This window comes from Etheostoma spectabile, chromosome 9, assembly GCF_008692095.1.
Source record: "Etheostoma spectabile isolate EspeVRDwgs_2016 chromosome 9, UIUC_Espe_1.0, whole genome shotgun sequence".
Classification (NCBI taxonomy): domain Eukaryota; kingdom Metazoa; phylum Chordata; class Actinopteri; order Perciformes; family Percidae; genus Etheostoma; species Etheostoma spectabile.
In genome coordinates this window covers 32,746,808-32,759,494 of record NC_045741.1, presented here as the reverse complement: position 1 = coordinate 32,759,494, position 12,687 = coordinate 32,746,808, and the positions used below count along the sequence as shown (strand labels likewise).

Here is a 12,687-nt window from a genome sequence, read left to right as displayed (position 1 = left end):
GATGGTTGCTTTCCAGGTTTGGCTCCTGGCACCAAAGGGCTCAATCAGCAAATAGGACAGCTGTACAGCTGAACGTACAGCCAACTACTGTAATGGCAGCTAATCACAGTTAGCTGCAGTTACAGCTGTTACTTTAGCAACAATTAGCCTAAAGCTATTAATCTAAAACTCCGTAAATCACCTCAGCACTATGTTCACTGTCATCTTAACTTACAACATTTATAACAACCCTAATGACAAGTCCAAATGGTTCAACCCTACTTATCCATTATAAAAGCATTTGTCAGTGTAATCAAACTTTATGACATCTTTATGAAAAGTTCAGATTGTTTCACTTTAATTATTCATGTCACATATATATCATATATATATAATATATATATATATATATATATATATATATATATATATATATATACACATCACATATACTTTTACGTTTGATTTGGCCTGCTATGACATATTTATGTCTAGGTTAATGCCAATTTGTCATAACAGAGTTCTCAAACAATGCTAACTTAGCTTTAAAAGAGTCATCCTTTAGCGGCACCTAATGACAACAGTCATAAACATTCATAAAGACTCCTTCATGTTTATGACTGGCGTCATGTTATGATTATAATAGTGCCATGTCCGTCTTATGCACACCCCTTCAAATAAAAATGTTAGCGAGTTGCATTTTAACACGTCCAGCAAACATGGAGCAACAGTAGCATTCAGTCTTGCTTCTTGCCATCTAGCAAATGTTATACTACTCTCTTTTAGCTTTTTACTTGTCTCTGTTAGATTCATATTGCATTAAGCCATTTCATTTCAAAATACTGATTAGAGCACCTTTATAAAATTAAAGAGTACAATCAAATACATAGTAAATATCGATGTGGATCATAGATTTGACCTCAACCAAGGAAACCAGGAAAAATACATTGCTACATATTGGCACTGTTGGACTTGATAAGCACCAAACCAGAATTAGTTCTCCCTTGGCATCTCTATACTATACAGACTACTCAGTACTACCAAACACCTTGTGACTAGAAGATTAGAAATCAGTTAGAAATCTTCATGAAAGGGCAAATACATTAGCTCACATAATAGACGTGAGGGCTGCTGGTGTAAGGCAGAGGCCCTCTGCCATCTCCACCATGGCTTCAATTATTTGCAGTAATTACACCGAGATATTACAAATTTATCTGGAAATGATATATTTATGTTTGCAAGCCACATCTGTGAACGCGAGATGCCTGAGTGAGTGCTGTGTCTTTTTCCCTCACCTGACCCTGTAGTGAGGCTGCTGGCAGTCTGCCTTTCACTCTCAGTCCAGCCTTGGTCAGGCTGACGTCCAACACTTTCAACCTGAGGGCCTCGATTGTGTGTGTGTGTGTGGTGTGTGTGTGTGTGTGTGTGTGTGTGTGTGTGTGTGTGTCTGTAGGTGTGTGCGTGTGCATGATGTGTGCCACTGAGTGGATGAACTGGGTGCTAAGGTTATCATCCAAGAGTCTGCTCAACTAGAGACAAACTTGAGGCTCGCTGACCAGGGATGAATCAGGTCAGCTGGAACACACACGCACACACATAAAAGTCCATACAGCCACACACAGGCACACACGCATGCCACCACGCACACACACACACACACACACACACAAACAGAAGTATTGCACAACTGACCTTTACTTCTCTTCCTTTCTTTGGTTATGGAGCAAAAGGCCCTACTGTAGGCAAGTTTAGCACATTTTAGACACAAGAGGAATTCCTTGTTCTTTACATAATGCATACAAGATATTAAAAAAGATAAACAAAATACAGCATAAGATATTTTTTGTGTATGGTAAGAGGAGGATAAAACAGGAAACTGCTAATAAGCTTCAAGCTTTTGACATTGGGCATTTCTGACTTAGCTTTCCCCATGGCAGCGGTTTACTGACATCTGATAACTGCCGTTGGTTAGCAACAGGACCAGCACTTCTCTGTTAAAACCTTTTTTTCTTTTTTCTTTATTTGCTCGACTATGGCAAGTTAATTAGGCAGAGAATAACCATCCCACTAAATCCTTCCCCATTCTGTCTGTTGGAACTGAAGTAATATTATTAATTCATTATTTATTGATTAATATTACAGTATAGCTATAGTCATTGGTAGCAAGGTACACTAATGAAGTGCAATGCTGTCACTTTATAGCATGTTATACCACTTTACAGCATGGTGTAGCACTTTCTTTGTCTCCTTGTTTCCTATCTGTTCAGTAAAGGCAAAAAAATGATAAAACAAACAATGACAATTTGATTAAAGAAAAACAGTACAACAAATAGAAATAGAAGTGCAGAAGAAGAAACTCTACATTCACGCTGAATCTTTGTAGTGTGGAAATGAATGGAGCTCAGGGTAAATCATGCATGTTATGTCCTTGGCTGATAAAGGTTATTCCAATTATAGTGTGGCACTGAGAAATACAATATTCTTGCAGTACAGCGATGGGGTTTATTTCCTGTGAGATTGATATAGTCTAAGTGTGAAATAGAGCAATCAATACATCAATAATCCCAGCAGAGTAGTTGGTTAGAACAACAAGCTGCAGTGATGTTATAACTCAGATAAAAATGCAAAGCTGACGCTATGCCAAGTCGTCTACCTGCTAAGAGAGTGGCCACATCAGTGGCACTGTTTGCATCAAGATGACAGACCCTTCACTGTGAGAGCAGAGCCAGACAGACACTCTGTGATTTGGACAATGCATCTCAGTATGGGGTGCCAGCACAAGTAAGGAAATCCATAAGTGTCTGCTCACACAGCAGCCGAATGTGTCCCAGTTATTTATTCTCCCCATAACATGTAAGCTGTTGAATCAGTATGAAAAGAAAAATGTTACGTGGACAGAGATTTTCGATTCAAAATCTGGAACACAATGGTGTGTATTTCAAAGTCCGATCCTAAATCCAACAGGAGACACAGCAGGAATTGACCGAATGAATTGCTGCTTCTTCCTAAACACCAATCCGAATCTAAAAGCTCAAACTGGGAGGTGTTGAAAACACACAGCAGAAGTGTAAGCATATGAATGGACATGCTGTCTTATTATTGTTATTGTGGTAAACAGGTTCACATTTATTTAGAAAATGGCTGTCAGTCCATGTTGCTGCTGAAGATGGGTTGCTTCCTTGAAGGAGAAGATACCACTCAAGAAGAAAAACAACTGAGTAGCAGTTAAAATTTTGCCTATTTGTACAGCGTTGATGTCAACACAACAATGCCCAAAGTCCCTACAAGCGTAAAAACAACAAACTTGTAAAGGGATGAGTTGCAAAAACATGAATCAAAAAAACATGAATGCTGACAATCAATAGATTTTTACTGGTCTATGGTAAAAACAAAGGGTTGAAGAGTGAGGAAAGGGAGAAAAACATTCAACTGTGCGAAAGCTAATAGACAGAATATTCTTTTAATTGCTTTGCAAATTCAATGCATGTCAAAAAAAAGTAACAGAAGAAAAAGTCAAAGCAGATTTAAAAGCGTGAGAAAGATTGCCGTCTAAAAAGCACAAAAATCAAATACAAAAATGGATTTTTCTGTTGAGCGGGGTTTTCAGTAAAGGGGTGAGAGTCTAAATGAATCAATCCGTTCCATTGTGTTGACTTTTAGTCGGACAAAATTAAAGTCATTATCAAGCAGCTCAAAGTAAAATGTTGGTGCATCAAGATCTTTAAATATACCTATTAATACCATTTCTTAAGTTTTATACATACTGACCCTGGCCTACTAACTAGCCTTTTCCTGGAGCTTTCCCCCACTGTCTCTCTCTCTCTTTCTTTATCATTTGAGTTTGCTCAGTTGTCATCACTGACATTTTTGGGAAAAGATGCTTCAGTCAAGGGTATTTTGTCTGAGGTCAGGAATTAACTTTTATACTCAACTCTTACCTTTTAGTTTTGGAGCCCGGATATGCAGCTTTAGGGACATGCTGATAGGGATATGATGATGCTGTTGTGGTGACAAGTTAATTTATAGGCATGCAGGTCTTATAATTAAATTTAATTAAATCATCTACGGGTGTTACTTATCTTAGAACATGGGTCGCTGGAAAAATCTTTGAAATTCATGAAGCCCTGCGTACTGTTTACCTGCACATTTCCTCCGTAGTTCATCATAAAACGTATCATACAGACAACTTAATTACACTTTCTGTTCTGTGCCCATGGAATGACGTGATACATGAATGCAGCAGAGGAGAAAAACTAAAAAAACTGAACTTAATTCAAATCTTGTGGCTGTTTTCTACAGATGACAGCAGAAGCCATTCTCCGCCTGGTCAATGATCCTGTGCTGCCATTCTACCCTCTGGACATTGCCCTGGATGTCCAAAACAAACTCAAAGGTAATGCTGAAGATATTAAAATGTTAGTGAGGATGGTGATGATAATGTGCAGTGTTATTTATTTATTTAATAAGCTAGTCTTACCTACTCTTGAGCAGTATAACAACAAGCAAACAACAAAAATTGACAAAGAGCTATTAAAAGTTATTACAGGTTACATGATTCCTCAAACACATCTGCTAATAATCCTTTAAAATTTCCAAGGTAACGAACAAAACTAGTTAACAATTTGCAGTTGAATGGATTTAAATATAGTATCTGAACCTAGGTTTGCATAACGCACTATGATGAACATGGTTTTACTGCTGAAGTAAGGATGGTGCGGTGTAGTATGTGTGCAGCCTTAAAAGTTGATTGAACAATAGTATTATGGTTAAGAAATTGCACACAGCCTTATTTTAAACAGAAAGCAGTGTTATATTTCATTTGTAAGTCAAATGTTGGATAAGAATTTTGAGTGAAATCAGATCAGATTTGTGTGACTGTGATGTATGAAAAAAATGGAATGGCCGGATAGTCAGAGACAGTGGTGAATGTAGAGAACATACGGGAGACGTGAATGAGCTGCTATCACCTCAAAAATGTCAGCTCATGGGAAAGAAAGAAAGGTCAATACAGAGTTTTGAGTTTTTAACCAAATATGGACTTTTAAGTAGTTATTTACTGAAGTCAAAGGTAAAGCAGTGTGCTTAGTTTGTGGAGAACAGATCGCTGTGTTAAAGGATTAGAATTTGAATCGCCACTACAATACTAAACAGGCAGAATAATCAAACTTGACTGATGCAGAGCGAGCATGGACGTCTGAAGCTTTGCTACTTAAACTCCAAACGCAACAAGGCTTTTATACCAAGCGTCAAGACCAACTTTGTGATATCCCCCAAATCACCAAAAACAGTAAGGCATTTTCAAAAGGGGAGCTTATTAAAGTGTTCGGTGAACTCTGCCCAGAGAAAAAAGTCTGAGAACATAACATCTGACATAAAATTAATATTGAGCAGAACTGAGTTGAGTCTATTGTTCCAGCCCTCCATAACAGTCTCTGTTTCTCATGTGGCCCCTTGGGGAAATGAATTGCCCACCCCTGCTGTAGGACAACGTGTGTAGGAGACTGGATAAATGAATTCACATACATCTAATTAGCTTATACAGGCTACTTAGGGGCAACTCAAATCTGCACTCGACTAACATCGGGAAGTGACACATTCTATAAAGATACTCTGAGATGGCTCATTCATTTTTGTATTGAATTTCTGCTGCGAAGGAAAGAAAACGCAGCACTTACTAAACCCACCAAAACAAAAATGTAGAGGCTTCAAGAGAAACTGCAGTGCAACGCATAATCTAAGATCAATACAATATACTATTATCTATTGTATAAGAAGCAGACCTGACACATATACAATAATGCAGTTTCTGTAATTCCATCTGATATTAGTTTTTATGACATTGAGCTATTACTGACTAAATGTTCCTGTGTTAGTGTTTTGGAAGAATTCTTTGATTTTGGGACAGGTTTGCAGTGTTTTGATAGACTTAGTGTATTATTGTGTTTTGAAAATTAGCGTTGGAGTTTAGTTTACAATGTGTGATTTTGAACATAAAATTTTGCCAGTTGTGTGTTGTCGGTGTGCTGCTGCGTTAAGAGTTTATGAAAATTGTTAAAAGTATTGAAAAAATTGTCATAGCAATCGTAAATAACTGTAGTTTCCTCTTTATATGAGGCAAAACCAAAAGTGAATGCACCCATAATGTTGCTAAAAATCCCTCACTGCACAGAAAACTTGTCAATAATTTGTTTTTTGAAAGTGATATTTGATTCTGCACTGTGCCAACAAAATGAGTCTTGGATTCTTTACAGAACACTGCAGTATGCACCGTGTGTGTGTGTGTGTGCGTGTGTGTGGCTGTTTTGGACTTTTATGCAGAGGCATAACTCATGCCCACTGTCGAGCCAGCCAGCTTGAGCATCAATCCCTAAAACCCTCTGCAACAAACATGAACACGCACACGCGAAACGCTAAATGACATGCTATGCACACAAACAAGGGATCCCACAAGTGTGCACATAACTTGCTGGCAGGCAAAAAACACTTTTGTATACTGTTTTTACATGAACGCACACATACACCACACACACACACACACACTACACACGCAAAGTCTTTTCCCCAGACTCTCTCCCAGAAGAATGATTTAGGGCTGGTTCGTGTGTTTAGCTGAACTTATCGATCTCTCCTCTCATGATTTCACAACACGGTGACCTTGATTTCTTTTGTAAAAATTAAAATGAAGTGTTCATTTTCTCTTATTCTACTGTAACATCAGACCTTTCAAAGACCTTCTATTTAATGGTTAGTAGAAGTTGAAATCTTTTACAGAGTATTGTATGAATGCCAGTTTATTCACAGAAAACCTTTACAAAAATCACATCAACCACATTTCATTATATCACGTATAAATTACTTTATCTACTTTGATTCTGCACTATATTATTTTGCAGGTGTCCATATTGTAATTTTACATAGGTATAGGCTACACAGATGGATGTATAACCATTTAAATATTCTGGCTCATCACCAGGATCTAACATTAATTAACTATCCTCTATTTAAGTTGTGCTGCCAGGCCATTTCCAATTTAGTCGCTTAACTTCCAGTTGCTATTGGTGGCTTTAGTAAATACAAGTCAAAAGTCATTTTTTATACCAAGTCGCAAACACACATGCTCATTTTTGAGGTGGTCAAATGGGCTGACACCACCACATCTATCATAAATATCAGACATGTGGTAGTAATGATACATAGTTAGAACGACTTATTAAATCAATTTTAAAGTTTTAGGACCTTTCTGTTTTCTTTAACAGCACTGAGGTTGGGTTAAACCCACCACACTCCATTTAAAAAAAAACAATGCTTTAGCGTGTATAAAGCCAACGTATTTTCACATGTAAATCGATAAACTGTGTTTACTTTAACCCAAACTAGAGTTGTGATGGTTGGAAAAGTGGAAAGATGACCCAAACAGCTTTTTCTAGTTTTATTTTGTTTCTGTCGACTTTGAATGAAGTGTAACTTGCGATGCTAAAATGATTGTTTATTTACATGGAATCTGGTGGCTTCAGCAAATGCAATTTTGCGGATGTTTTTATGTTAAAAAATAAACAAAAATGTTACTCTTTAAACAGTAAGGTCAACCTCCTTAGAAATCTTTTCCATGATGTTGTCAGAGACTAAGAATATTAATCTAGCCTGTCAGTGGCAAAAGAGCTGTTTTGTGAATGTTATTATAAGCTGCACAATTGCTCAATGAACTTGCATTGTAGCTTGTTTTTCTGCTGCCGACTGCTGCGAAAGTGACTAATACTGGACCAATGTCAAAGATTGTTGCTCCCATCAGTTACTCAGGCACAAAAACATAGGAAAATAGGGTCCAGGTTGAAAAAAATGGTAGTTAACCTTTAAGCTAGACATACATAGACTGACAATACAGGCACATGTTAAATATAAGAAATTGTTCCTCTGTGTATGAGCTACGATTAACATATTTATCAGTGTGCAACTTCAATAGTAAGAAGGAAGCACTTTAGTCAAGGTCTGAAATGAATGCTGGATAAATTTACATTGCCAAATATTCAGGAGTTAACATGCTGTACAACCTCTCAGGCCTTCTGAACAAAAAACAGCTTATTCAGTCACAGTCTCAGAGTGTGCAAAAACTCTGTCCTTGAATATTAAGATGACCTATGAAAGAGGATGCACAACAAAGGCTTTAATACATTTGGCATTCATGCCGTCTTCCCTTGCAGAATAAGCTTAAAGTTACATTACTTTTTGTTATACCATATCAGAGTGAAATTTCGGAATCTCTTATGACGAATAATCAATACAGTATTTGACTTGCTCTGGGGCCACATTAGTTGTGGATTTACACTAAGAAAATGCACACTGCACAGAATGAATTTTTCATGCTTGGGTTGAAAAAAAATCTATGTAGCCTATCAATCATCTACAAAACAAGATCAGAGATTGAAAAAGATGAAGACGCTCCATCACCGGTTCTGTAGCTCCAACTTTAAGTCTCATTCATTGTACCAGTGAGGCAATCTTTCAGTGGCACGGGTTCATAGGCTATGCCTAAGCATGTAAGGACCGTCCCTAGATTGAGTGCTAATGCTTCCCCGTCTGAGTACAATTGACAGATTATGACCCGAGAGAGAGAGATGACACATGCTTTTAGCCTCTGTTTCATCACTTTGTCCCTCATTGCACCCCTATGTCTGCCCCTTCTATCTATTCAATTCAAGCTTCACTTTAAAGGTATAAAAGATTCTTCTTGGCAACTTTGCCCAATTGCGGTGAGATGAAAAACTGTGCTACAAGTCAAAGCCAAAAGGCTTTATCAAAGAAATGATAAAAGAATTATACCCTTAGTTACCAATATGATTTAAAACAATACAGAATTACTTAACGTTTCCGTTTGTATTTGTCTCATAATTATCTAAATTACTGGCAGGGATTAACTAGTTACAGCTACCGACATTAGGTATTTATTATAAAAGAAAGGTATCCATAATCTGAAACAGTTATGGGGAAAAAAATGTGTGATATTGTGAGATATTCACAGTTACATGGGGGGGTTACATCTGAATATTTTCTGTAAAAAGCTAGGCTATATGTTCATAATCTTATGTGTTGCTGCACATGTTTTTCATGTGTAGTGTCTTCTTTTGCCATTTCTAACCACAGTCCGTCATTCAAGTTTTATAATTTTTTTTATTTTATTTACCAAGGAAATAGTCCCTTTGTGATTCCAAATCTCTTTTACAAGTGTCAACATACAGTAAAAAAAAAGACTTAATACAAAATTAGAAAAATTACGTCAAACATTAAAAATCTGAATTCTGTAACAGGACATGTGCATTCAGTGGTCTGGAAGTCCTTTGTCCTATTACAAAAAATTAAAAAAAAAGCCCTTTCAAACAGTCTGGGTTGGAGGAATGACGTTCTGATGCTTTCGATGGGTTCTCCTTTTTGAATTTTGCAGTGTTTCCAGTCTGACATTTCCTCTCAAGCTGTCTGAGAGCTGCCACTATGGCTACGGATGATCAAAAAAAAAAAGAAATAGTAGTACATTTCATACAAAAATCGGACAAGGGTTCAAACATAACCAGTCAACACACAAACTGTTTGCCAGCGGTCAAAATGCTATTGACGTTGCAAATGGCGATCTCCAACCTCAAAACATCTGCAGGTATGTTAGTTTAGTTAGCTTGTTAGTTGATTGTATAATTATATATTCCAGATTTGTTTGTTTTTTTAAATCGCGTTTCAAGCTCTACCGATTCATAAGCGAGTCCTAAAATTCCCAAAAAAATCCTACAAATTCCAAAAAAGAAATTCATATTATATATTATGTATTTTTTTTATTGTAGGTCTACTGCAATCACATGATACTTTATTGATCCCCAAAGGGAAATTCAAGGTCCCATTAGCTTACAGACATCACACGCACAGTTCACATCATAACAGGATGTTAATAAACAAATCCACATGAATAATCTGGATATGAACATTACATGGATACATACAAAAAGTAACTACATTTACATACTGTGAATCTTGTTATGAATCGAACATTGTTTTTGAATCCCAAAATCAATATTAAATTTACAGGTAATACAGGTAAACAAGGATTTTATTAAGGCCAAAGTCCAAGGAAAACACAGGGAGCAAAAATGAAACAGCCACATACAAAAATCCAAAAATGGTCCAGGGAAACTGACAAAAGGAAGCTGTCTGAGAGCTGCCACTATGGCTACGGATGATAAAAAATAAAAATAAAAAAAGTAGTAAATTTCATACAAAAATCGGACAAGGGTTCAAACATAACCAGGCAATACAAAAACTGTTTGCAAGCGGTCAAAATGCTATTGACGTTGCAAATGGCGATCTCCAACCTCAAAACATCTGCAGGTATGTTAGTTTAGTTAGCTTGTTAGTTTGTTAGGCCAAAGTCCAAGGAAAACACAGGGAGCAAAAATGAAACAGCCACATACAAAAATCCAAAAAGGGTCCAGGGAAAATGACAAGACAAAAAGGGGATACACAGGCCACGGGAACGGGAACAAACATGGAAAGCTCTGTCAGAAAGATCCATAGCGCTACACAAAGGTACAAGACCATCTGACAAGAGACAAAGGGAACACAGAGGTTTAATACAAGAGGAACCGAGGTGACGAGAAACAAGTGATACATCAGGGCGAGGCAGGACATTCAGACAGACAAGAAGTAAAACTAGAGACAGGACGAGAAGGGGACCAGACTTCAAAATAAAACAGGAAACAGAACATACAGACACTCAAGTGGAACTGTCGGTACACGATCCGTCCTGCCTGCACGATCCGTTCTGCGCATGTGCAATATGTTCGCGCATGCACAGATGATATCATGATGAACGCGGCTTTACGACACTGCACAATCTGTTTCCTTAGACAGTTAAAAAAATCTGTTCGCCTCCACCGGAAAGCTAACCTTAGTTTAGCTAACAGCTAATTCAGCTAACTACTAGCTGAGACAGCATGTTAAAGACCCTCAAAACTTAAAATAATTGTTAAAATATATAACAGCTGTTACGTCAGTTCTACTTTACTTGTGCTCATTTATAATACAATCACTCAATACTTGTCTTTATTATTACTGTAAAGTATTAATTTAGCTGTAGCCTGCTTTTCCCACTGTTAAGTTTGAGTAACATTATCTTAGGCTGAATCAAGCTGTCAGCTAGCGGTTAGCCGAATTAGCTGTTAGCTGTTAGCTTTCCGGTGGAAGCTAACAGCAGACCGCTACTGTGGAACAGATCGTGCAGTTTGCGACACAAGACCAGGGAGGAAACACGGAGAAATAACAGGAAAAAAAATAAAGAAACAGAATAAAAACCGAAACTATAACAGAAGGTCTACATCCATGACGGTGGCTCCATGACAACGTGCTGACATATACATTTAGCTTATTAACTATTGAAAAAGTTCACTTTATGACCAAACGCTGATGCCAGATTATGTGTTTGATTGGTGAACTTTAGGTACCTCACTGGCAGTGTGTCTCAAGATGCTAGCCATAACAACGTAGCGAATTAATCATTAGTAATTGCAATCTTTTAAAGAGTATTATAAAAATGCTAGTCTGTCACTTGGCTGACACACAAGCAGTAAAAACCCTTTGCACAAATTACATCTACCACAAGTTTTATTATTAGAATTATACCTTTTTTTCTTTAGTCAATTAAATAGTTGTATGTACATTGCATCTGCACTATATTATTTTGCAGATGCCAAAAATGTCATTCTCTAATTTACATGTTTTTGGTTGGTAAACGTTACGTATCTGGCTGTTATGGTAGCTCAAGGTGCTAGCTGTAAGATTTATAATCTATCCCTCTCCTTTCTTTGGGACTGTCATCTATTGTTCTTTTCATTCAAACATCATTGTGTAAATGCACTTAGACTTTGCCAGTGTCCCATGTTAACACACCTTTAAAGGTAAGGATTATGCTTTCTTTCAAAGTACACTCATGAACAAGTCTGTATGATCATGTACGAACACGTATGCACACCGAAACGTATGATATCCTACGAAATTAGTGACGCCGGCTGGCTATGAGCTTCATGACACCGAGCGGCAGTTGCTAGCTGTTTAAGCGCTACAGAGGTTTGTGACGATGGCTACAGAGCTCCGTCACAGCTCGGTCGCATCAGCAGCAGTTAGTAGATGTATTTAGCATTCGCTGACGCTTCACATGGTGCTGCGCATGGTGCTGCGCATTGTTCTCCGCATGGTGCTCTGTTGTATCAGTGGTAGTTGGTTGTTCAACTATCCAAAAGTAGGTGACTTTGAGCTGACTTTGAGTAGGTGACTTTGAGCTGGGTACAGAGCACCGCCAGCTGCCGATCGATTCGGCGAACATTGCGGTTAAGTTTGGTCCCCACAATTTGAGCTTTATGCCGCCATGAAAGTTGAGATTATGTACCAAAACAACCAGTTAAGAATAGGAAAAAAGAGGAGCACACATTTCCTGGGTGAAAAGCAAACCCCACTCTCTGGCTTGAACGTCCTGTGTTTTAACGGCCAGCCACGTTCTTATCCGGCAACTGTCAACGTAGTGAATATAGCAAAAAAAAAAATGCTTACAAATTACAGTGCTTACTTTTTGTAGTTTTTTGAACTAATGAGAAGCAGTGTAAATTCTTTCTGGAAGACTTCATTCAACTTTCTCTCTTTCCTAAACTGATCAGCGGATTCGGTGGCGTTCACTTTTCA

At 37.7% G+C, this 12,687-nt stretch overlaps 1 protein-coding gene across 1 annotated transcript in view; it reads left to right on the top strand.

Annotated features, from left to right (window-relative positions):
• LOC116695372 (inactive N-acetylated-alpha-linked acidic dipeptidase-like protein 2) overlaps positions 1-12,687 on the top strand; it is a 483,781-nt gene that overhangs the window by 419,162 nt on the left and 51,932 nt on the right. The window contains exon 13 of the mRNA XM_032525593.1: positions 4,279-4,372. Coding sequence (XP_032381484.1) covers positions 4,279-4,372 — 94 coding nt within the window. The remainder of the gene's footprint in view (positions 1-4,278; positions 4,373-12,687) is intronic.